Source organism: Kogia breviceps, chromosome 10 (genome assembly GCF_026419965.1).
Source record: "Kogia breviceps isolate mKogBre1 chromosome 10, mKogBre1 haplotype 1, whole genome shotgun sequence".
NCBI lineage: Eukaryota > Metazoa > Chordata > Mammalia > Artiodactyla > Physeteridae > Kogia > Kogia breviceps.
The window spans coordinates 36,197,591-36,223,569 of NC_081319.1; the positions used below are offsets into that span (position 1 = coordinate 36,197,591).

At 49.6% G+C, this 25,979-nt stretch overlaps 1 protein-coding gene and 1 long non-coding RNA gene across 4 annotated transcripts in view; both read left to right on the plus strand.

Moving 5' to 3' along the window:
- The window catches only part of RFT1 (RFT1 homolog), a 40,710-nt gene extending 28,540 nt beyond the window's left edge, over nt 1-12,170 (plus strand). The window contains exons 11-13 of one of the 2 annotated variants that reach the window (XM_059076013.2): nt 3,986-4,091; nt 9,617-9,866; nt 10,196-12,170. In XM_059076013.2, coding sequence (XP_058931996.1) covers nt 3,986-4,091; nt 9,617-9,866; nt 10,196-10,363 — 524 coding nt within the window. In that variant the 3' untranslated portion in view covers nt 10,364-12,170. The remainder of the gene's footprint in view (nt 1-3,985; nt 4,092-9,616; nt 9,867-10,195) is intronic. The other variant, XM_067043919.1, reaches the window with a different exon arrangement.
- Nucleotides 12,171-15,047: 2,877 nt separating this feature from the next.
- LOC136794983 (uncharacterized) lies at nt 15,048-21,026 on the plus strand. Of its 2 annotated transcripts, XR_010842533.1 has the most exons (7): nt 15,048-15,868; nt 17,057-17,168; nt 17,398-17,546; nt 17,709-17,982; nt 19,519-19,637; nt 20,223-20,338; nt 20,654-21,026. It is a non-coding gene; the product is annotated as an uncharacterized lncRNA (long non-coding RNA). The 2 variants fall into 2 exon arrangements; XR_010842532.1 differs by lacking the exon at nt 15,048-15,868 and having other exon boundaries at nt 16,881-17,168.
- The last annotated feature ends 4,953 nt before the right edge of the window (nt 21,027-25,979 follow it).

Consider the following 25,979-nt stretch of genomic DNA (forward strand, 5'->3'; position numbering starts at 1 on the left):
CAGGGAAGCCCCAGAGTCGTTAATAATTATAGATTCAAAAAGATATCCTCTCTGTCTCATCTTCAGAGAGAGGAGTCTTGAGAGTGGTCTGGTTTCTCAGTCTCTGAAAAGGAAGTGTGGTTTGGTGTAGCCGCTGCAGAATCTTTAGGACCCTTGTCATCTCTTGCCTGGCCCAGGCCTCCATCAGCATCCCTGTCCTGGCAAGGTCTTCCAGCATTTGTCTCCTCATTGCAACTGCTTCTCATTTTGACCAAACTTCTAGTTCTCTGTGCCTTCTGGGAGGGTCATTTTGTCTCCCCAGGGTGCCTGTCGGCTTTCCTTCCCTCATCTGCACTCCACCCATTTTCTCCTTGCCCTACTCCTGACTCTTCGGACTAGTGCTGTGTATCCAAATGCCTTTCCTGTGCCAGAAAACATTAACACTGCTGCTCTCTGCCCCCCTCCACCCCCCACCATAGTCTTTTTTGTTCCCTTAAAACTACCTCACAAAACTTGACTTTCTCCAGAAAGTCTTACTGAATCAGAAAAGAATGGGAACTTTCCATGACTCAGCCCAACCACTTAGTTTTGAAAGTGGACCTTGCAATGCTGCTGTCCTCCATTGCGCCAGTTGTGTGTTGCTCTTTGTCCTCACCTGTGAAGTGGACTCACCTGTGACCTGAAGGGCCTCTCAGAGGCCTCTGTGCTGCTGTCTCCAAATGTAGGACTTGGACGCACCACAGGCAGGCTTTCGTGGGGCACTGTGGTTTTGCTTTGCATTACTTGGGCTTAGCCCTGTATATAATTAGGAACTTTGGAAGTGCTCTGAGACTTTTCTCAGAAGTCTTTCTCATACCTAGCTTTTCCATCCTAAAGAAAAATACATTCAGTGAACTTCCCTGAGGTTTCTCACATTTATCTCTTAGGTGTTTCTCTCTTGCCCTTTCTTCTACTTTTTTTTGTCCAGTGAAGGAAGGATTTATTATTTGCAGCAAGTAAGGAGAACACTTGCTTTCCCAAAGCAGTGTCTTCTCTTTTATTTTTTAAAATCTTTTTTTCTTCTCAATCCCCTAATATTAGTCTCCTGGGGCTGCGATAACAATGTATCACAAACTGGGTGGCTTAATTTCAACAGAAATTGATTGTCTCACAGTTCTGGAGGGCAGAAGTCTGAAATCCAGGTGTCAGCAGGGCCATGCTCTCTCTGACATGTCCAGAGTAGGCATCCTTCCTTGCCTCTTCTAGCTAATGGTGTTGGCCGGCAGTCCTTGGCTTGGAAATGTATTAACTCCTCCTATCACGTGGCTGCCTTCTCCCTGTGTGTCTTTACATTGTCTTCCCTCTGTGAGTGTCTGACTCTGCGTACAAATTTCCCTTTTTTATAAGGACACCAGTCATAATGGATTAGGGCGCATCCTAATGACCTCATTTTAACTTGGTTATCTTTATAAAGACCGTATTTCCAAATAGATCATACTCTAATAGATCCAGATAGATCTATTAGACTTCAGATTACTTCAGATTACTTTTGAAAGGGATATATAATTTAAGCCATACTACCACTCACTTCAATCCATAGTTTAAGGTTCCATCCACAAATGCCCCAATTCCAACCTCTTTCCCCAAAATTGACTCAAAGCACTTCTACTTGAATCACCATTTCATGCAGGAGTTTTGTGTCCTCCACATTGCAAAGCAGTTCACTATCCACCTTCCAATAGACTCACACATGCCGTCAGCTTTCAGTTACCAAGTGAGAGGTGCAGGTTATGAGAGGAGCCCCACTCCTCTCTGCCAGAGACAGGAGGATGGAGAGAAGCAGGAAGCACACTGAGCATAGCCTCGAGCCACTGCAGGGCAGAACCTGGTCCCTGCCTCCTTTGCTGGAGTCATCCCACAGCTGGGGTGGGGGCCAGGCTACTTTCTGCAGCGACTTGGGGAATGAAATGCAACAGGATACGGTACAATGTGAACCCAAGAGAGGGCCATCAGGGCCTCCCTGTTAGTAGTCCTTTTGTCCTTTTTGATGACGGTAAAACTATTTAGGGTCCCCATGACGCAGGGATGTTTCATATTAAGCAGCTTTCATAAGCCATGAATAAGTTTCAGATTCTGAGACTCTGGAACTCCCCCTGCCTTTCCCTTTTCTTTTAGCAGTTAAGTTTTTTCTTTATTGAGGTCTAATTTACATAAATTAAAATGCTGTCCTCTTAAGAGCACAGTTTGGGGGATTCCCTGGTGGCACAGTGGTTAAGAATCCGCCTGCCAATGCAGGGGACATAGGTTCAAGACCTGGTCCGGGAAGATCCCACATGCCGTGGAGCAACTAAGCCTGTGCACCATAACTACTGAGCCTGCGCTCTAGAGCCTGCGAGCCACAACTACTGAAACCCGCGCACCTAGAGCCCGTGCTCCTTAACAAGAGAAGCCACCGCAATGAGAAGCATGTACACTGCAATGAAGAGTAGCCCCCTCTCGCCGCAACTAGAGAAAGCCTGCGTGCAGCAACAAAGACCCAACACAGGCAAAAATAAATAAATAAAAAATTTTTAAATGTTTTTCTCCCGTTGCGGAGCACAGGCTCTGGACGCGCAGGCTCAGCAGCCACGGCTCACGGGCCCAGCCGCTCCGCGGCATGTGGGATCCTCCCAGACGGGGTCATGAACCCGTGTCCCCTACATTGGCAGGCGGACTCTCAACCACTGCGCCACCAGGGAAGCCCTAAATGTTTTAAAAAAGAAAAGAGCACAGTTTGATGAGTTTTGACAAATATCTACATGCATGTAACCAACATCCAGATTAAGATACAGAACATTTCTATTACCCCAGAAAGTTCTCTTAGGACCCTTTCCAGTCAACTGCCCCCCTCCAACTCAGAGACAAGCACTGCTCTGATTTTTTTTTTACCATAGATTAGTATTGCTTTTAAAAAGAATTTCATATAAATGAAATCATACAGCATGGGCACTTTCATGTTCGGCTTCTCTCCCTCTATATAATGTTTTTGAGATTCATCCATGTTTTTACATGCATCAGTATTTTTTTTCTCCTTGATTGCTGAGAAGTATTTCTTTGTGCGGACGGCCCATAGTCTGTTTATCCCTTCTCCTGTCGCTGGTCACTTTGGGCTGTTAGGAATAAAACTGCTATGGATGTTTTTGTACACATGTTTTTGTGAACACATGCATTTGTTTCTGTTGGTTGTACACCTAGGAGTAGAATTGCTGGATCATGGGTTAAGTACATGTTTATTTTATTAGAAACTGCTTGGCTGTCTCTCAGTAATGGCCCTCTTAAAAGTGGGGATCAGGGAATTCCCTCGTGGTCCAGTGGTTAGGACTTGGCACTTTCACTGCTGAGGGCCCAGGTTCAATCCCTGGTTGGGAACTAATGTCCTGCAAGCTGCGCAGCTCCGCCAGGGGAAAAAAAAAAAAAGAGGGGATCAATTTCGTTTTAAGGCTCCCGATTTTTTGTTAGCAGATCTTCCCAAAGCTTGTTAGTTAGCTGTAGAACCACATCACTTTGTTTTAGGAGAAAATAACCTTGCAGGCTCTGATTCTCCCTGAAGAGTTGTGGGTGTTCTATCTCTGTAGTTTCCTGCTGCTCCTAAGCCCTGGGCTTCTTCAGGGCCTCCTCAACTGAGTTTCTCTTAGCATGCAGGGCCACTAGTGTACCCAAGTGCTCAAACTAGCAGGCTTCTTCATGCTGATTTAAAAAGTGAGATTTGCTTGCTGGCCAGATAAGCTTTTAGTTGTTAGGCAAGAGATCTGTACATTTATTCCTAGTTGTCCTTTTGTATTTAGCTGTTTATTTTAGTCAATACTATAGAATGCTGGGAGTCCTTCCAGATAGTTAAGACCATAGGCTCAAGCATGTGTCTGCCCACTGATGACATCAGCAGGGCTCATGACCCAGCTCTGGTGTTCTCTGACCAACCAGCCAAAGTGAGTGTGCACGTGGGCCTTCCGTTTGGGCTCTGGAGTCTCAGTGGGTTGTTTCCTTACAGGTCCTGTCCTGCTGCGTGCCTATTGTCTTTATGTCCTCCTGCTTGCCATCAATGGAGTGACTGAATGTTTCACATTTGCTGCCATGAGCAAAGAGGAGGTCGACAGGTAGGTAACCTTAAAGATACACCTCTAATTATGGCCTTCAGCCAAAATGAAGTAACTTCTTTCTTTTCATCCTGAACATGCATTTACAGAAGGCGCTCTTTTAGAACCAGGATTGTGGTGCCTTCCTCAGGCACCATTCAGTAAGTCCCCCCCACAGTAGGGCTGGGGGCAGCAACTGCTCCTCACCTCCCTTTGTGAAGGGAGAAGCCTGGGCCCTGAAGGGTTGTGTTAGTCCAGATGGCAGAGGCAGGCACCAGACAAGATCCACTCCTCCACCCACCTCCTTGCCCAGTGCTCCGATGGGTTACCAAGGAGCTTCTTCAAGATGCAGATCTATGGAATCTGATTTGTAGGTCTTGCAGAATCTCAGGGATCTGTGACACCTCTCCTCAGAGAAAGGCCCAAGTGCACATACAAGTTTTGCCACATTTTTTCCCATCCATTGACCCCCAGGTCAGGACCTCTGGCCTGGAATTTCAAGCAGTAGCTTTTAACACTGGTTATGAGTCACAGTGCCCCATGGAGCTTGTTAGAAATGCAGATTCCTGTCCACCCTACTCCCACCACTCTCTCTCCTACCATGCCTACAGAATCAGCAGGCCCTGAGCATGTGGATGTTTTTCTAAAACTCCTCAATGATTCTGACAGGAACTCCTGGTAAGAGCCTCTGACTCACACTAGGATCATTGATCTCTTGTGTCCCAGATGCCAAAATTAGCAAGGTGGTAGGTATCTGAAGACATCACTGCAGAGTACAGTTGAGGAGAAGGATAAAACTGATAGGGACAAAGAAGGGAGAGGAAGAAGAGAGAAGGGGTGGGTGTAGGTAATGGGGCGAGCGGCCCTCTTTATCCCTTTGCCCCTTGAGGTCTGGGTCCCTTGGGGGCTTCATGCTGCCTCTGTAGTGCCCTGAGTGCCATTGAAACCCCTCAGAGTCCCAGTGCAGGAGTAGGATGGGAAGCAGGTACTCAGAGAGCTGGCGAACCCTTCCTCTCATTCAGAGCAGCCTCTGTCTGCTTCCCACTGGGGCCTGTCTCACAGAGGCTTGGTGACCTCGTATGCTACACTGTAGTTGAGAACTGGAGTCTAGGGCAGTGGTCCCAGCCCAGACTGCTCAGAAGTTCTGGCCCCCTCCCATACCAGCTGAACTGGAATTTTAGGAACTTAGGCCAAGGAGTCTTTTATTGCTCAGCTCCAGGAGATTGCTGATGATAGATAGCGAGGGCCTTAGGAACTGCTGGCTCATACCAGCTTTCAGAGTGAAAACTGCATTGAACACTGTGACCCAGTGCATATTTGGGTGTAACTGAAAGGAAGCTTCCATGAAGCAACAAGTACCCCAGTTACGCACAGGACACACTGATGATTTTTAATTCTGTTCTATTTCATTCTTTAAACTGCCATGTCATGACCCACTAAATTGATTTCCTAGCCTACTTTTAGGTCACAACCCATAGTTTTCAAATGGTGGTCTAGACATGGTTTTTACTTCAGACAGTTAAATTTATAGCTATAAACCGCTTTGAGTCTATCTTTTTTTTTTTTTTTTTAGTGGATAAAATGTTCTCTAAGTTTAATTTTGAAAGCACTGTGTTTTTACTTGAAAGGTGCTTCTAACATGAAATAATTTAAAAATGTAATTTAAAACATACTAAATGAGGCACTGAGGTGTAGTGGAAAGAGTTCTGGACTAAGAATCTATCTCTTTGAAGGGAATTTTGTTATAACAATTTCAGCATTAGTGTTGAGGGGGAGAATCAACACTAAGCCTGATTAAAACATTAAAAATATATATCTTGCAACAAATCATGAGGGAACATAGACAGTGGCCGGTTGCTTTGGTTTCTCTTACATTGCATTGACCCAAAGAAAGCAACTTTTTAAGTTATTTGTAGTAATGGGATCAGGACAGTATATTAAAATCTGGAAAATTATTTTCATGGTATTAGTAGTCAACATAGAGAAAAGACAGGGCCTTGTTCTCATCTGAAGTAACTCACTTCCCCTAAGAGTAAAATGTGTGTGCCTTTAAGCATGGTCTCCAGGTTTGTATTAAACATAGCAGCCTCCTTTCTGTCTGGGCCCCTGACCCCAACCTTCAGTCCTGTCTGAACACAGGGAGCACCTGGGCTCATCACAGACCCCAGCAATTTTCCCCTCTCTATGAATTTAGCCAGACATAAAATGGTAGTAAGAATTTTTATAGTAGAATTGAGCAGCTTAGTTAAGTGTTATGATTGATTTACCTTGTACATTTCACATTCTGAATTGAAAAATATATACTGATGAAATCATGGCTTTTAGTTAACTACCTACAGGTTAATCAGTGTTTTTCTAAATAAAAATAGGGGATTTGGTTGGATGTGAAATATTAGAATGTCCATTGAACGGCAAGTTGCTTTTTTGTTAATAACCTTATAATATGTATAGCATAAAATTGATGGCATTTATTATGCTCCACTGAAGGATTTTTTGTTGTGTTTTGTTAAGGATATCTCATTTTCTTTTTTAGAAAAATTTTTTTTATTTTTTAAAAATTTATTTATTTATTTATTTATTTATGTTTGTGTTGGGTCTTAGTTTCTGTGCAAGGACTTTCTCTAGTTGTGGCAAGCAGCGGGGCCACTCTTCATTGCAGTGCGCAGGCCTCTCACCATCGCAGCCTCTCTTGTTGCGGAGCACAAGCTCCAGACGCGCAGGCTCAGTAATTGTGGCTCACGGGCCCAGTTGCTCCACGGCATGTGGGATCTTCCCAGACCAGGGCTCGAACCCTTATCCCCTGCATTGGCAGGCATATTCTCAACCACTGTGCCACCAGGGAAGCCCACCCTCATTTTCTTTTGTTCATTTGACAAATACTTTTTGAGCATCTACTCTCTAACAGGCATTTCTTTTTTTTTTTCTTTCTTTTTTCTTTTCTTTTTTTTTTTGTGGTACGCGGGCCTCTCACTGTTGTGGCCTCTCCCGTTGCGGAGCACACACTCCGGACTCACAGGCTCAGCAGCCACGGCTCACGGGCCCAGCTGTTCCACAGCATGTGGGATCTTCCCGGACCGGGGCATGAACCCATGTCCCCTGCATCAGCAGGTGGACTCTCAAACACTGTGCCACCAGGGAAGCCCTCTAACAGGCATTTCTTTAAGCTCCAGGAATTCAGCAATGAACAAAAGAGAAGAGATCCCTGCTCTCCTGGAGCTGACAGTGGGGAAGGCAGGTAGCAAACAAGTAAATAAGCAAGAAAATATTGTGCTTTGCAGAGAACTAAAACAGGGTTATGTAGTGAGAGTGGGGACCTTTTTAGATTGGGGGGCCCCTCCAAGGAGGTGGCATTTAGACTGAGGCCTGAATGACCAAGAAGAGTCTGCTATGCAAAGATGGGGCCGAATCTTCCAGGCAGAGGGGACAGTGATGCAGAGGCCCAAGACTGACAGCTCTTTTCTGACTTGTTGGCTCTTGAGTGCCCAACGTGGAGTGGGACTCCATAACTGTTGAATGCAGGACGAGTGCACACAAGACTGGCACCATCCTTTGCATGGTTGCCAAGGCTACAACGTATGGCTGTGCCTTGATGTTTTCAACCAGCACCCACTGGGGGCTGCTTCAGTTGCTGCTGCAGTCATCTATCTTTTGATAAGCCTGATTAAATAACTTCCTGTCTGTGTTAACCAAGCCTTAGAAAATAGTCATTGTCACTGACTAATTTTCCATTGATTTAAAAAGTGGCATTTTAATTTTATCTTTAAAATTCTCATTTTTTCCTGAAGTGGATAATGTCTTTAAGGCTATAGATTTATGAGTTCTGGAAAGTTCAATAGTTGCAGAGCCCTCTTCTAGTGAAAAACAGTGGACTCCGTCATCATCAGCACCTCCCGAATGGCTACGTTAAAGAAGCCATACCATGGAACTTGTCTCTGCTTGAATTAGCATGAATTGCCTTCTGGTTTCATTCATTGTTTCCATTCTACTTGGAGCTGGGTGAGGATGACTTTGAAAGTTTGTGAACCTGTGGCCTAAACTCCAAGCATTGGTCTTAATAAACCTTTCTGAGATCGTTTCTGAAAAAAAAAACTGAATAGTTTACACATCTCTGCTTCTTTTTTGAAAAGAGATCAGAGTACTGGCCCAGCCTCAGTGGCCTGTTATAAAGTTGGCCATTCTGATCATTGATTAGCAGTTAGTGAAGAAACTTCCCCTTTGAAGATGTGGGCTCTTGTAGTTCCATTATTCATTAAAAGAAACTCTCTCAACTAAGAAGCAGATGAATTCCCTCTCTGGAATTCTGGATGAAAGCATACCTCCCCTGTTGGAGTACAGTGTGTGTGTGTGTGTGTGTGTGTGTGTGTGTGTGTGTGTGTGTGTGTGTGTGTGTGTGTGCGCGCGCGCGCACATGTGTGTTCTTGCTATCCTCTCTGATGAATTATATCTCCCATACCACCTTGGGCTTGCTCAGCCCAAGGACCAGAACCTGGACATTTGGAGGCCACAGTGGCTTTCTTACCACCCCTCCCTCCTGTACAGAACCCGAGTGGTGGCCTCTGAAGTTTCCTAACCCAGCTGACACAGCTTGGGGATCTAAGGAGTTTGGTTCCCTCAACAACTATACACTTAGAATGCCTGCTATGTGCTAGGCAGAAACGAGATGCTGGAGAATTTTGTTCATGGATGTACCACAAGCCTTTTGGAAGACTGTGGCAGCTATTTTATCTCTGCTGAGATAAAATAGTTTTCAGTTGAGAACTGAAAACTGAAGATAACTAAGTGACGTGCTGCTCTGGAATCATAGAAGTGAAAGGAGCAGTATAATCCCTCCAGTCATAGAACCCACAGAGCTCTGGAGATGTAGAGAGCAGAGGAGGGATGTGTAAGAGTCTGGGAAACCCTGAAGGTGGTCCAGGCCTTTCTCCATTTCATTATGGAAGCTGGTCACTTGCTTTGAGTGAGATCCACTGGCCAAGGTTATGGGGCTTCTGCATTTTGCAAGGGAAGCGGAATGAGGTGCTAAAGTTTAGGGGCCAGGGGTCAGGTTGGGGTGTTGGCTCATTCCTTAGGCAAATTATTTAGCCTCCCTCTGCCTGGTTTCCTCGTCCATAAAATGGATCCAAGCTCCACAGGGAAAGGGCCGTGTGTTCATCCACCAGTGCATCCCCAGCACCCCTCACAGTACCTGTCAGAGTGCCTGTTCACATGTAATTGTTACCCGTGTCATATTGTTGTGTCTCACGTTAAAGGCAGGCTGAAAAGGATTTTTATGTGTTCTGATCACAGTGTCACTTAAACTAACCAGTTATTATCCTTAAACACCATAAATATGTTGAGTTCATTTTCTTACTCTTCTATTCAGAGGTGAAAGGGACAGTGACATTTCCATGTTGTCCACTTAGCATTCGATGTTGTGAAAATCAGCTGGACTGTGGGAACTTGAAGGTGCTTTCTGTGAATTCATGTTCACAGCCACTTTCTTTGCAGCAGCCCTGCCTTGGGACCAGGTACCCACTGCCCTGCATTGCTTGCCTCCCTCTTCCCAGGTACAATTTCACAATGCTGGCCCTCTCATCTTCGTTCCTGCTGTTATCCTATCTCCTGACCCATTGGTGTGGCAGCGTGGGCTTCATCTTGGCCAACTGCTTCAACATGGGCATTCGGATCACACAGAGCCTTTGCTTCATCCACCGCTACTACCGGAAGAGCCCCCACAAGCCCCTGGCCGGCCTGTTCCTGTCACCAGTCCTCCTCGGGGCATTTGCCCTCAGTGGTGGCATTACTGCTGTTTCCGAGGTGAGGCGCCGTGCAGCCTTCACACCACATGATTTTGCAGCATGTCCACTGTCCTTCGTTCCAGGCATCCCGTTCTTGCTCTGCGTGACCCAGCTGGACAAGTACTTGCTTCCTCTTACCCCTTCCCCTAAGCTTCTGGGACAGCATCTTATGATGGAAATGACTGATCAGTGGTACCCGTGGGAACAGAGTAGACCCTAGTACATAGCTGTCATGCCTTTACCTGACCAGAAGCTAGAGCAGTAGGGCCTCCATTCCCCGTGGCTTTGCCCCAGAGAAAGGAGGTACGGCTGGGGGCCCGGGGCAGTGACAGTGGTCTCTTTCTGCAGGTGTTCCTCTGCTGTGAGCGGGGCTGGCCAGCCATGCTGATGCACGTCGCTGTGGGGGCCCTCTGTTTGGGAGCGACTCTTGGGATAGCGTTCCTCACAGAGACCAAGCTGATCCACTTTCTTAGGACTCAGTTAGGTGTGTCCAGACTCACTGACAAAACGATGTGACCTCGCGGAAGCCCTGTGGCACCTGGACCAGCTGTGGGGCGGTTTTGTGGGTGGAACATGTTTTCTATGCAGAAGAGCCCAATTAGGGGTCTGTAGTGGAGTGAGACCAACATACAGGTGAGTCATCGGAGCAAACCACCAGACCAAACACTTACCGTCCGTTTGAGGTTTCAGACAGCAAGGAGGAGTTCCATTTTTAAGTGAAGACCAAAAAGCTTTTAAAATAGATACAATTATTTTTTTCACCATTTTGTTGTAATCAGCATTTTTCTTTTTGAATAATGTGTTAATTCTTTTTGGTTGTGATTGACCTTCAGAACTACATGTTCCAACAAACTCTATTTTGGATGATAATAGTTAATAATCTTCTGGCCCAGAAGGAGAGATGTAGCCACTTTACCCTCCACAGGAATATTTAACATATTCCATAAAAGCCGGAAGGAGACTTGATGTTATGTGATGTTGTGCACCAAACAAGAACAAGTTGGCCCTGGAGTTGTGGCTTTCCCCACGTCAACACTGTGGCCTGGTTGTTTAGTGAAGGAGAAATATTGCTCAATGAGAAATCCAAGAAATGAAGACATAGTCTTTCAGATCACATTTCCCACAGTTAGCCAGGCAGAGTCATGTGTCTCCCCTTCATGGCTGTCCCCCACTCCCACCCCCACCCCCAGGCCAGCACATGTCTTCCCACAGCAGGGGCAAGCCAGCTCATGACCTCTGGCATGGCCACTTGAGAGAGGACAGCTTCTAAGGACACTGTGATCCTTCGTGAGCTACTCTGAAGGGAACACCGCTTTGCAGTTGGCTGTAACTTCTCATGAGGAGATTGCACAGATGACAACTAAAGTTGAATAGAGGTATCTTTTTTTCCATCAGAATGAAATAGGATAAATTCTATATGGCATGTGTCACTGAATCATACCCTTCCTCCGCTGACCTGTTACTTCCAGCACTGGTCAGTACACCGGAATTCCAGCCCCAGGACAAGACTGGCAGGCCTGCAGATCTGGTCCTTCAGGCTACAATGTGAGCCCAGGCTAAGGCTTGCCTCCCTGCCCAGCACCCAGCAGGTGTTCTCAGGCAGCAAAGTGTTCTTCTTCTTTCATTAATGTGTTACTATATTAACTGATGTAATTAATGTATTAATTAATTAGACGTGATCAACCTTTGGAGCTACATGCACAGACTATATCTTGGGTGGTAATAGCTAGAAATCATCTAGCCCCAACGTTCCCAAACTTTCTATGTTTACACCCAGAGACAGGGAAGCTTGTATCAGATGGCAGTTTGGCTGAAATGCACACATTTAAATCCACTGGCCCAGAGCCAAAGCCAAGAGGCCAAGGACAAAGACCCACCAATGCACCAAGAGTAGGACCCAGTCACCTGGACGCCTTTTTATCTCTTCAAGTAGAGAATGTTTCATATGAACTGCAGGGAAAGTAGCTAAATGCAATGTGTCACTGAACAATCAGAGGCTGTCCAGAATCATGGGCTTGGTCATGTTTTGTAAGGCAGGGTCAGCCTACCTCAGAAGAACTGATTGCCCCGTGGGGTAGGGTGGGTGGCACACACAGAAGGCAGCCCCCCGCCTCCAAGTACTTTTTTAAAAAAAATAAATAAATTCATTTATTTATTTATTTTTTTAATTTTGGGGGGGCTGAGTTGGTTCTTTGTTGCTGCACATGGGCTTTCTCTAGTTGCAGCGAGCGGGGGCTACTCTTTGTTGCGGTGCTTGGGCTTCTCACTGTGATGGCTTCTCTCTTTTTTAAAAATAAATTTTATTTATTTATTTATTTATTTATTTAGGCTGCATTGGGTCTATTTTGCTGCGCACAGGCTTTCTCTAATTGTGTCGAGCGGGAGCTACCCTTCGTTGCGGTGTGCAGACTTCTCATTGCGGTGGCTTCTCTTGTTGCGGAGCATGGGCTCTAGGCACACGGGTTTCAGTAGCTGTGACACGTTGGCTTAGTAGTTGTGGCACACAGGCCCTACAGCACAGGCTCAGTAGTTGTGGCGCATGGGCTTAGTTGCTCCACGGCATGTGGGATCTTCCCAGAGCAGGGCTCGAACCCATGTCCCCTGCATTGGCAAGCGGATTCTTAACCACTGTGCCACCAGGAAAGGCCCCCCAAGTACTTTTTTTTGTCTTTTGAATGCACAGAAATGGGCCTCCAGCCCTCACAATTTCCTTCTCTGCTGCCATTGACCACCCCTCTCTCCCCTAGAACCCTGTCACCCAACCCCTGCCCACTTGACCCCAGACTCAGAGTGTGCTCCTCGCACTACCTGCCTCAGAATCACCTGGATTGCAAGTTAGAAATGTAGGTTTCCAGGATCCATTCCAGACCTTTGTCCTCTGCGTCTCTGGGGCAGGACTTTGGGACCAGCTTTTTCGGCACACTGAGGTTGGCACACCCCATTATCCTCACCAGCGTCAGTGCCCAGGGCCAGTCGTGCTCGTGTTCACAGTGTGCATTCCCAGCTCCAGGAAAACAGCTGCCGTTGCCTGAGCAGCAATGCTGATGCCCCACCTCCTCGGGAGCAGGAACACCTCGGCTCCCACTCTGTTCTCCAGCTTGGGGAGTCTCTGTGTCTGACAGCAAGGGCTCATGCTCATCTTGTCCCCATGTGCCCGGGCTCTGCTATCAGCATGGGGCTGCCGCAGTCAGGGACAGCACCTCTTGAGAGATGGCTAGCTGCGACGGCCACGGGGGCTGCTTCCTGTGGCCTGCTTCATTGTTTATAGAAAGAGCAGTCCCCGTGGCCCAGGGTTTGGGGAAGCGGGTGTTGTCCCATTACTAACGCCTGCCTCCCGGGCTCCAGCACCTGGGCAGCAGGCCCTTTGCAGCCCATGGCCTCTGCCTCTGTCCCCGCTGCTCCCTGGAGCACAGCTGGGCCCGACCACTCGCTCTGGGGCTTTCCCCCAGTCCGCCTAGAGCCACACCTGTGCCTCAGGGTGCTTGCATACATGGGTGCTGAGCTGCCCCACGTTACCCAAGAAGGGTTTTGGGGGTAAATCACACTTGAGGCTTTAAGTGCCACTCAAAATATAGTAAGGCTACTTCTCCATGGAAACAAGTCTCTAAAGCACATCCATTTATGAAACAAAGAAGCTTTTGTTGGTGATGATAACAGCATTTCTTCTTTCTGTGCTGCTCTGGCCACATGTATGTTGGTGTCTTCAGGTTTGGCCTGTCAGGTCCCTCGGTGAGGGGATGCTGCTGTGCTACTTAATGCTTCCTCAGCTGTGACTTCTGGCTCAGGAGATGCTGTATACTCTGCCCCACTCCCTGCCACTTACCACCTAATTCACCAGGGCACCTCCTCCCTCCTGTCTTTTTTTAAAACCATATATTCATATTGCTAGTTTCATGTCAATTTCCCCATTTTAAAATGAATAAATTATTTTCTTCACACCTCTGTGAAGATGTTTCATACTACTTCTCCTTCCAAAAAAGAAACAAAAACTCTTAAATTTCAAAAGGAAAGTGGGCAAGTACCTTGAGTATGTGAATCTTATTCCTCATCAGAACGGTTCTCCCTATGTTGACGTTACTGGACCATGGTTCTGACTTTGAAAGAGGGGCTGGATTCCTGGCCCCTGTGATGGAGCTTTCTGTGTCCCAGACTGATAGCCCTGGCAGTTTATTCACTGCCTTTCCCTTCTGCCCAAAGTAGTGCTCCCCATTGTTGATAGCACTTTTCTCTTTCCTATCTTCTCTGTCTGGCCTGTCCTTGTCTTGGTCATGTTTTTAAAATAGGCAGCCATTTTTGGCAGGTCAGAACTAATATCAGGGCAGGGAGGACAACTGTGTGATTTTAGGCCTGTGGTTTTTAGGGAGTCCAGGGTACCCCTTCACCTTTATATCTTCCTCATTCGGGTGCTTGACTCATGTATTTTATTTGGAAATGAGACTTCTGAGCCAATCACATGCAGGTGGAAAGTGATTTGTTTTACTGCTGTTTACCTGAGTGAATGTCCTTAATGTTGTAAATATTTTATTGATATTTGTTAATTTCTTCTTTTTTTAAAACAGGGTTTTTAATTTTTATTTATTTTTGGCTGCGTTGGGTCTTTGTTGCTGCACGCGGGCTTTCTCTAGTTGAGGCGAGCGGGGGCTACTCTTTGTTGCGGTGCACGGGCTTCTCATTGCGGTGGCTCCTCTTGTTGTGGAGCCGGGCTCTAGGCACGAGGGCTTCAGTAGTTGTGGTGTGCGGGCTCAGTTGCTCTGTGGCACATGGGATCTTCCCAGACTAGAGCTCGAACCCATGTCCCCTGTATTGGCAGGCTGATTCTTAACCAGTGTACCCAGGGAAGCCCAAATTTCTTTTTTTTTTAGATTTTTTAAAAAATTCTAGGGCTTCCCTGGTGGCGCAGTCATTGAGAATCCGCCTGCCGATGCAGGGGACATAGGTTCGTGCCCTGGTCAGGGAAGATCCCACATGCTGGGCCCGTGAGCCATGGCCACTGAGCCTGTGCGTCCGGAGCCTGTGCTCTGCAATGGGAGAGGCCACAACAGTGAGAGGCCCGCGTACCACCAAAACTAATAAATAAATAAATAAATAAATAATATATTTTTTTACTTTATTTTATTTATTTATTTTTGGCCACACTGTACGGCATGTGGGATCATACTTCCCCCACCAGGGATGAAACCCACGCCCCCTGCAGTGGAAGCGCAGAGTCTTAACCACTGGGCCATTGGGGAAGTCCCTAATTAACTTTCAAGCATAGCAAGAAAGGTGTTTTATTTGAAGAGTTTGGGGGGAAAGGAAGACTCATTGATTTGCATCATCAGTCCGACCACAATTACTGTGGCAGAATCAGTCCCCCTAGTTAGTGTCATTCCTTCTTAACCAGAACCATCTGGGTGTATTAGAGTGAAATAGGGAAAATGGGCTCCTAATGTAGTTCAGCCTCCTTTAGGGGCCTAATGAAGGAAGTCTTATAAATACTTCTTAATTATCCTCCAGCTTAATTAGCCAAAGTTGCTAGGTGCCCCTGACCCAGAGTGCAGTCAACTCTTGGCCTGTCAGCTTCTCCATCCTTCTGGGGTAGTATGGCTTAGAGGGAAAGTGCTAAAGGTCAGCTGTAGGGAGTTAGGTCTTTCCCTTCATGAACGGGGTCCTCACCAGAGTAGGTGCACCCAGAACCCTGTCAAGGCTGCAGAACGCTCATGGAGACCCCTCCCCACGGCTTGTCAAAGCTGTTACAGTACACCCTGTCCCACATTGAGCATAACAGGTATGTAAGTATGCAGGAGTTGTTGTTGGCTAACTCTCCTGGTGGTATGTTCTACAGACATTTGAACATCAGCTTTGAAGCTTTGTGTTTGGATCCAGTAAATTTTTTTCCATCTCAGTCATTTCTGTAGGTTCCTGAAGAGTTGAAGGGCCCTGGATTCTGCACTTATGAGGCTGAATGAAGAAAGGTCCCCACGGGGCTTGAGAAAGAGGAGAGGGGGTGCGTGGATGGCTGCCTCACCATGAGGCTAGCAGGTGCTGGGTGTTGGGGGCAGCTCCTGGTTTCTGTGCTCCTCCTGGCTTCACACTGGGGTGATACCCACCTGTCCTGGGGCCCAGACAGTGGGCAGTCAGGCTGGTGGGCAATGAGAGGAGGAGTTCCCAGAAATGGGTGCTGCTCTCGGGTAGAGGTCCACGTTCTTCCAATGATGAGACAGTCTCTTTCTTTCTTTTTTAAATATTTATTTATTTATTTGGTTGCACTGGGTCTTAGTTGCGGCTCACAGGCTCCTTAGTTGCAGCTCGCTGGCTCCTTAGTTGTGGCAGGTGGGCTCCTTAGTTGTGGCTTGTGAACTCCTAGTTGCGCCATGCATGTGGGATCTAGTTCCTGACCAGGGATTGAACCCGGGCCCCCTGCATTGGGAGCATGGAGTCTTAACCACTGCACCACCAGGGAAGTCCCGAGACAGTCTCTTTCACCACCTTTTATCTCCTGCCTGCAGTCTCTCCTCTCAGGTTTAAGCTCTGTTCTGTACACAGAGCCCCTGAGGAGAAATGGAACTGGCCCAGGCTAGCTACTGTGGGCCATGGGTCATAAGGGAGCCAGTGGATGGGCCACCCTTGGGGCAGATGAGTGCCCAGTTCAATCAGCTCTCACTGGGCAGGGGCTGGGCAGGGTGGCATGGTTCATCTGGAGTTGCCCCTTCAGCCTCAGAGGAGCTGCCCGAGGGCCTGTGATGTAACAACTGACTTGTGAGGGAATGTTCTAGTCCACCATTTACTTGTCTCATTACCTCCCTCCATCCAAAAATGTGTCCCTGTTGTCTCTGCTGTCACAGTGCTGCCCTGGTCTGACCAATGCACTTGGCAGAGGCCACCTGGGTTCAGAGTGCTCAGTGGGAAGGGGACCTGAAAACCTGACAACTCTCTGTCCTTTAATCTCATCCGCATCACAAACTGGGGCCTTGGAACGGGGCTCTGACGCTGTCAGCGCAGTAAACAGTGACTAATTAAGACACGACTGCATTAGTCACGTTGGAGGTGACAACTGAGCAGCATGTTTCAGGTTCGTGTCTGAGAGATCCTGACACACTTTTCAATTATGTGGAACTAATAGTGTGCGGCTTCCACGCAGCCGTGTCGGGCGGGAGAGAAGGGGAGTCTGAAATGAAAGCCTGACTCACCGTTGCTCTTCACTCACTTCTCTGCACTGCTTTTTGAAAGTCACAAAAGTTGACACCAGGGAGCGTGGCATCAGGGGGACCAGAGGGCATCTGTCAGAAGGAGAGTTATGAGACAACTCCAGGTGACACAGGAGCCTCGTTCCTTTCGGGAGGTGTGTGTTGTGAACCCCAGCGTTGACTAGCCCCAGCTTCCCCTGGGCTCAGGGCACATCTCGTCCAGCCCTCATCAGGGACTGGCACGGCCAGGCAGGGAGAACCATGAGGACCCAGGAGAACCAAAACCCTTAGCCATGAGGGGAAATGGGAATGTTTTCCCCCACATGTAATCCCAACCAAACTAGGGAATGTTGCTAAAATAGCTTTCCTTTTTGTTTCCCCCAGGGCATTAACACAACAATTTTATGAACAAACCAGATTAGCACAGCGCATTTTTCTGTTCTTGAGCTAGAGCTGAAGATTCCTTTCTTCCTCATGTGGCTTGTGAAATCCCTCAGTGGCATCTCTCCAATGACAAGAGGATGTTCTTGCAGGTGTGCAGATGTCCAGTTCTGTGGGGCAATAGAAGGGATAGAGCTACTTGCATTTTTTTTCTTTTTTCTTTTGTAAGAGGGAGTGACATCATGCAGGGCTGATGGCAAGATGCCCAAGTGCACTGGCGACTCATCCTCGCCTCTTTTCAACTCTCCCTGCAGCAACCCTACAAACACATGGCTGAGAGCCAGGCTCTGGGGGAAGAACCCAGAGGTGTCCTGCCCGCCGCGTTCCTTCCATGTGCACCACCACCAGGGAAGTCCGCTTGCGTCCATGTCTGCCTTCTGAAGTACACGAACAGAGTTTTGCTTTCTAAGCGGCCCATGGTGTCACATACATGGTTATACTCCAGCCTGGCTGCCCTTTCTAACTCAGTGGGTGACCTGAACAAGGCTCCCTCACTCTACCAACTGCGGCACACTGAGCACGTGACAGGTACTATCTACCTTTGGGCTCCATTCCTCCCTCGGGTTAACAAGGGCTGGATTTGAGCTGTAGTGATAACATTGAGCCTGAGGAGGTGGAGGGGCCCTCCAGCTCCTACTGCAACTGGAGCAGCACCCTTTATATCTGTTTTGAAAATTAGGGGTTAGTCTAAGAATTTGCTTGAAAAAAAGGTTCTTTTTGTTAAAAACAAAAACAAAAAACCCCACCAAGTTTGAAATCCATGATTTTGAATGTTTTAAACCTCCTCGCTGACCTTCCATGACTTTTTCTCCCACAATTCCTCTCCCACCTCAGTCTTTATCTCATCTTAAAGAATTTAAGGTAATTGTTTTGCACAGGCATTAGCACGCATAAGAAGTATTTGGGAGAAACAAATCTGGCCAAAAATTATGTTGCGTTGCAAAGAAAACGTTGTCTGTACCCCATGGTCCCCTGTCTGCTGGTGGCCTTGACCCCAGGTGACACCACCAAGGAGTGGGAAGGCAGCTAACTTTGGCCACTCCATCACTTTGTAATCATAGGCAGGAGATCTTGCCTCTCTGTGCCTCGGTTTCCTCATCTGTCAGTAGCCCACCTTGCACAGCCCAGGGAGGATGGAAGGAGAGCAGAGGTAGGACAGGCAAATGCAGCTCTGAAAGCCATGGAGAAAGCAAGACTTCCTACCTGTCCTGTGTATGCACCTCCCTGCCCGCTTTTTCTTCTGCTCCTCACCCTCGGGCCGTCCTCTCCTGATGCTGTCCGCCCCACCCCCTCCCCAGCCCAAGCTCTGTTCTCCCCATCCTCCCTCCTATTAACCCACTCAAGGCCTGTTTACGGCTGGGCCAGCAAAGGAGCAAGAAGTGAGGACATTACAAACACTGGTGATTTAACCACTTTTCTTTAGCCCTGTCACCCCCAGAAGGCACTAAACCCCAAATTTGTGGCATTAATAAACACAGGACCCATCCCTTTTCCCCCACTTCCGCCTGGTCTGGTTCTTTGGGTGCCCTCGGGAGCCCAGCACCACCTGCTATCCAGCCTCCAACCTCTTACCTCTCCGCCCCCTGGGCCCTTGCCCCTGTCAGGTTCAGTTGCTCACGCTCTTGACCCCATCACGCTCCTTTCCCTTTCTTCCAACAGCCCTATTTTCCTTCTCCCTTGAGAATTAGGAAGGCAGGTTGTGTGTGGGTTCCAGAGAGGGTCTTGGAGGCAGACCCATCCCCACTTCACCCTTGAGCAAGGTAGTTAATCTCCTTGAGCCTCAGTTTATGCATCTAAAACTGGGCACTAGAGCACTTGCCTCATAGGATGCGGCAAGGATTCCATGAGAGGATGGAGGGGCACTGAGCAGGGGTTGCCCTGCACCAGCCCGTTTGCTCTGTGAGTGGAATTATAAATCTGCTGAACAGAGAGGAACTGAGGCCCCTGGGAACTTCACACTTACCTGCTCCCTCCTTCCAACCTAAACCCAGTCCACAGACATGCATGTGGTTTAGTCTTTTTCCTTTCAGTGGCAACATTTCTTTCCCCTTTTCTTGGAGGCAGTGCTGAGGTGAAGAGGAAACAAAAGATCCTTCTCAGCCCAGCTTGTCCGGAGGAGCTTAGAAGGTGAGGACATGGGTAACGGAGACTGCCCGAGGCCTTCTGACTCTTGGCCAACTCAGGTAGGCAAGCCTGGGGAAGCAAAGCCACGGCTTCCAGGGAGAGCCAGCAAATGACCTCTTTCAGGCTCAGCCTGAGTGGCCCCCCAGAGCAAGAGGGGATGCTTCCAAAACTTGTTAAATGATTTTCAGCAATATCAGAAATTACCTCAACTGGTAGTTTAAATTTCCCTGTAGCCTTAGCTTAAAGCAGAAAGAAAAAAGACCCCAGGCGAAAGAAGACAATGTGGCTTTGTCCAAGGAGGGCCAGCTGCTGTTGGCAGCTTCTGAAGAAAATGGAAGGGTCTGCGTTGATCCTGCCATGTGGGTGAGCGGCCATGGGCACTGGCTCCCCTGACCTCAGCTTTAGGCCTGGGCCATGGTGGCTGTGAGGACACTCCCAAACTCCCCCCTCCGCCAGCCTCGATCTCCAGTTGGCCAGTGTCCTCACCTTGAACCCACTCATCAAAGCTGATCTGAAACTTGCTGAGTTCTTCCTCCTCACCCTAAAAAAGACAACAAAAAACAACCATTGCCTCTGCCATCAGCCTGTCAGACTTAACCTCTATAAACTTCGATTTCATTTGTTGTTTTTCCTTCTTTGGACAGGGATAAAGGATGCCAGGTTTACCAACCAGCTTTCCCCTTCCAGGAGCAGCTGGGAGGAAGAGAAAGGCCAGAACCTAGTGTGCCCAGAGGGTTCTGTCTTGAGTGCTACTATTAAGGTGAGATTTTCCTAAGAAAGGAAGTGTGTTCTGCCCACAGTTAGGACTCAAGGAGAGCCGGGAGACACCAGACATGTCTGGGTCTGGCACCACTCCTTGGGGAAGGAGTAAGGCTGTTGACCTTTGGTGTCTGGGTCATATCTGAATGGTGGGGGTCCATCAGGCCTTCCTCTTCTTCCTCTTCCTCTTCCTGCTCCTCTTCAAAAGGCTGTGACCTGGGTGTGCCACAGAGCCCAGTGCTCTAGGCCTCCTCACTCCCATCAGCTTCTGCGGGCCACTCCCCCGACTCTGCAAGATTTCTGGTTGTCTTCGCAGCTTGGGAGATGACATTTTGACTCCAGGGACCAGCTGTTTATACAGATAATCAACAGAGCCAGGAAGCCTGAAAATCACGCTCTAATTCCAGGCCTGCTGCTGTCTGTTCATAAGATCCTCTTCTCCATCTAGAAAAGGTTCTGATCCCTACTCACTGTTGCTCTAGGACCATGGTGGGGGCCAAGAAAAAGTCACCATGCAGCACTATTTGGGGCTGAGTGGAGAGTGGGAAAGCAGGGGGGCCTGTGTGCTCCGAGACTGGAGCCTGGACCTGTGTTCAGACAGGGGAGCTAGACCACAGCAGAAATCATCACAGAGTCTAAAATATCTCCGGGTATTGTTCTTCCTTGTAGCAAATGATCTTATCTCTGATAGCATTATGTATTTTAGGTGTTCCTTATATTAACTTATAAGTTGTAAAAAACCTCTTCGTATGGAAAAATGAGCTCTGATGGCCACCTCCCTGCACACTTACCTTCCCATCCTCCCAGTGTTATGATTTGGGGTAAATTGATATTCATGTTCACATGGTTAAAACTATAGAAACATTGTTCTCTGCTAAACCAAGTAGTATCCTATTTCCTTTCTACTACAATCCTCAAGCTATTAATGGTCTCGTTATTTCATTTGCTTTTTAAAAAATACTTTATGCTGTCCCCTACAAAATTATAAAACTCTGAGCAAACACTATAAAGCTCTTGGCAACATGACTAACCTCAGCAAGTATCACAGAGTCTGTGTTTTCCCTGGAGGCTTTGCTCAGGGAGCCCCTCACCCCTCCTCCTCCACTCTCACGGTCTGTGGGCCCCTCCCTTCCCCAGAGGGAAAAGGCTCAGATAAGTTAACGAACTTTGCCCAACATCACAGCAGTAGTAAGATGGGGGCAGAGATGTGGGCCTAGCCCAGGAGATGCAGTTACAGTCAAGAGCCACCACCCCCTCACCGGAGGATGCTGCAGCACTGTGGGGTGGCGACCATGTAAACAGGACCACGTGGTGGGTTTAACCTGCAGCAGGATTGCACATGGTGGGAATTCCCTGGAAGTCCAGTGGTTAGGGTGCTTATGGCATTTTCACTTCCATGGGCCCTGGTTCAATCCCTGGTCGGGGAACTAAGATCACACAAGCTGAGCAGTGCAGCCAAAAAAAAAAAGGATTGAACGTGGGGCAGAGGCCTCAGCACTGACTGCAGAGGGCAGAGGTGGGTCTCCCTGCTCATCCTGAGTGACCCTTCCTGGTAAGTTCTCCCGAATCCACGTCCATCCCTGCCCCAGGCAGATTTGATAACAGGCCGAGCCACAAGTCTGCCCTACAGCCAGGCCCACACGTTTCTCTGACTGCCCATGGCTACCTCCCGTTGAACAGGCTGAACCAGCCCTCACCCAACTGCCAGGCTGACACATCCCTCCCAGGGCCACTGGCAACCCCCTTATCACAGACAGGCCACTCTCACACCACCCCAGATCTCCTTCACTGGGGGACTGAGCTCTGACCCCAGCCCCCATGCTCTGCACTGGAGGCGACTCCTTTCCTTTGCTGGTCACAGTCAGCTAAGGTGAGCTCCTGGGAAAGCGTGGTTCCGAGGCCCCCAGGGGACCTGGTCATCCGGTTGTTCACACACAGGCAATTCCAGCCAAGGCCGCCGAGCCCCTAAAGGCAGCACACACCCCTGAAGGGGACAGAGAGCCTTCTGAGTCCAGACCTCTTGCTGGAAACCCCTGTGCCTCACACGGAAGAGGCCTGTGCATGGTCTGGGGCCTCTGATGACCACCATCCACCCGCCCCTGAAGCTGCACACCAGAGTGTTGTCAGATGGAGGTCAGACTGGCAGGGGATGCTGCCACTGGGCCAGGACTGCCCCTGGGACACGGGAGCTGGTGCAGGACATGTCTCGCTGCCTTCAGCCATCAGGAAGCAAGGAGTGGGCGTCAGAGGTACTTGGGAAACGGAAGATGCATAGATCTCTCCAAGCAGCCACATGCTTTCTAAACAGACAACTCACCATGATTTAATCGGCAGCTCAAATTCAATCTGCTAAGTAGGGAAGAAGAAAGTGTGTGGTTGTCATGGCAACACCAAATTGCCCAGGACTGTTGGTCTCTCAGGTAGGAAAGGGAGGGAAGCAGAGCCCAGCCTCTGTTTCCTTGATGGGGATGTTCTGGGGAACAGGGGCCAGGCTGGACACACCTGCTTTCTTCCCACCACCCCGGCTTGCGGCTGAGGGCCTGAGCCGTGTGGTGTGGTATAAAGGGGGCTGGCTGGCTCAGGGCCCTCACCCTGGGGTCTGGGGCCCAGGTTGCTCAGCCATGCGTGTTCCAGCCCCACCTCAGAGCAACTGGGACTTGGACCCCCCTTTTCTCTTATCCCCCAAATCCTATGACTTCCTAGCAGTGCTGTGCCCACAGGCCTGGTCATGGGCATGTGCACAGCTGGCCTTGCTGGCCTATCCTCTGAGTCCAGTCTGAATGACCAAGGGAACAACAGCCTCACCCAGAGTGTGCCAACCAGAGCCACATGAAGGAAGGTGTGGAGCTGATCCTTCCACTCACAAGTACACAGTACTGCCAGCCTGGCCTCTTTCTCTCCATCAGGAATGGGATGAAGCCATCTGATGGTTGCCCCCTGTAATCTATGCCAAGCTGGGCCCAGGCCTGGGTGGGGGTGAGTGATAGAGGAAGGGGCTGCTCAAGTGGAGGAGTTAAGCACTAGGAGCTTCGCCTGCCCTCATACCCACCTCCAAGGCCCTGCTGATCAGCTTCATGTCTATCTCTGTGGTCCCAGGGCCTGGTCCTAGGAGGTCCATGGACACTTAATGCATGAATGAATGAGTGAATAAATGAGTGAATGACGTATGGATAAAGGAATAAATAAATGAATGAATGATGTATGGAGTGAGGACTGGGAGCAGAGGAACTGGAGAGGCCAGGTTGGGATGAGGAGCTCGGAGGAAGGCCTCAAAGGGAGGTGTTTGTCAGGCTCCCCATCCTCCAGTCTGCCCCAGCCCTGGGGCAGCTCCCATCTTCCAGAGGGACCACTGAGGTCCCTGGCAGATGTGGCCCTGTCACTTGATTCCCCTTCAGAGAAGCAGGGACCCCAGGGCCCTTTCCCCAAGGCCCTTCTCACCTGGTGCCTGATGGAGACTGCCTCCTTGGGACCCCACAGACCTGACTGCTTTTGCTACATGGTCTGTGGGTTCTCCCGCTGTCTAATTAGTGGCAATTGGGAGCAGGAAGTGTGTGCATGAGTGGGGATTCGTGGGGGTGTGCGTGCCTGGAGCTCAGATGTCCTTGTCAGAACCTAGAGGCTTCTTGGGATGGGCCCTTGCCCAGAGCCACGGGGTCTCCGTGGGGTCTGGGTGGGACTGACTGGGCATCGTGTGCACTGAGTGCTTCTCTGCAGAGGCCTGTGCTGTCACGGGCCACCTCCTACCCTGGGCGCCAGCTGCCCCAGGACCAGGCAGGCCCACTTTGTTCATGTGAATCCTCAGCGCCTGGCACAGAGCCACAACTCTTTGCATTTCAGACTCCAGGAATGAAGGGAAGAGGCCTCCGGGGCTGGCAGGAGAGACATGGAGGGCCTGGGGGAATGACCCCGTCCCAGGTTCAGCTCATGGTTCAGTAAAGGCAAGGAAAGACTTGCTTATCTGATGGGTTCACACTTGTGCCTCCCTTGAGGGAGAGAGGATGCAGAGGCCCTCCCTAGAGAGGCAGGACTTCCCCTTAGTTTTCCCTCCTTTCCCAGGTTCCCACCTCCTTTCACCTGGGGCACAGATGGGGGTGTCCAGAAGCAAAGAAGCTTTTGTGTCAAGCCCTAGGCTAAGTTCTCAACTCCTGTGGTGCTCCCCCCATCCATAGGCACTGGTCACAGCCTGATAACAGACTGCAATGGGGGAAGCAGGGGTGCAGGCATGTGGGGAACCTGGGCAGAAGCATGTGCCCCATTCCAGAGCTAAGGCTCTCCCTGCTTCCTGTATTGCTTGTGTTGACCATGGTCCATGAGTACCCTCATCCTGGGCACGGTCAGGCCTCCCTCTTAGTGGACCCAGACCCTGTGACCCTAGGAACCTAGGACCACCAAGAGCCCGGAAGCAGGGCCCGCAGGGCTCAAAGGTGCTCAGAGATTAAGATAGCTGAGCCGGCTCCTAGGACCAGCCTCAGTTTCAGCCACTGTAAAACAGACTTGTTCCTGTGAAGCCAGCACCGGAGAAGGTAGAGCGGGCAAGTGGGTTCCTCTGAGGCCTGGGATCCAAAAGGAGAGGACTGACCGCTGGCGGCCACTAGAGGGCAGGACCCTCCCGTGTGTTTCTTCCAAAGGGCTGGTGAGCCAGGGTGGTGGGAGACAATGGCAAGGCAGACCCTGGACACAGTTGCCAAATGCTGAATGGCTGCTAGTCAGGTCCAGCAGAGGCTGGGGCACTGACCAGAAGTCCACCTGGGCCCTACACCCCACAAACCCTCGCTGAGCCTTTAGGCTTTCCCCTCCTGAGCCTGCTCAGCACCTCGCCTCCCCTTCGTAGAATATCAACCGCAGAGGAGCAATTAGAACTGGCTCTTCGGCCTCCTCTGGGGACACTGAGGACACTGAGGCAGGTAGAAACTCAGCTGGCCACACCCCATGCGTTGACTTGGAGTAGACCAAAGGCTGACCGTGACCCAGGCACTCACAAAGACTCCGTGGGGTCAGAGTTGTTGGGATCATGCTGCTTTGGCAGATGAGGAAACTGAGGCTCAGAGGGGCTTTTGTCTGTCCGAGGTACACCAGCAATGGTGGTACAGGGATTCCAGCCCAGGCAGGAGGACGGCAGAACCTGTGTTTGAGCTACCACGCAGCGTTGCCATCACACATGCAGGGACACCCTCCCATGACCCTCCCAGACATGAATGCGTGTGTGCCCACAGGGCCCTGGTAGCTAGCTGCAGCAAGCACGGGGTGTCTCTGCACCCTGCCTCTCCCAGCCAGAGGCTTCTGCCTCATCTGGGCCTGGCCAGTAGTGAGGCCCAGGAGTGCTGCCTCCCAGGTACAGGCTCCTTGAGGATGCCTACCCCACCCCTGGGCAGGAGGAGCTGTGTGAGAAGCTGTCCATGCTGTGACCATGCCTCCTTCATGGCCCCTTGGCGCTAGTGAGGAAGTGGGTGCCAATTAAGGGAGCAGATGGTGGCCCTGTCTGCCTCATGAAGCTGTGCTTGCAGCCATGGGTGTCGAGGACCTGCGTTTGAGCCCTTGCTTGGCCTTTTTCCTCCAACCAGGCTTGGAGCTCTTTGCCCAGGGTAGGGAGTGGGGAGTTCCTGACCCAGGCCGCCCTACTTCTGCCCTTTCCCAGAGAGGGC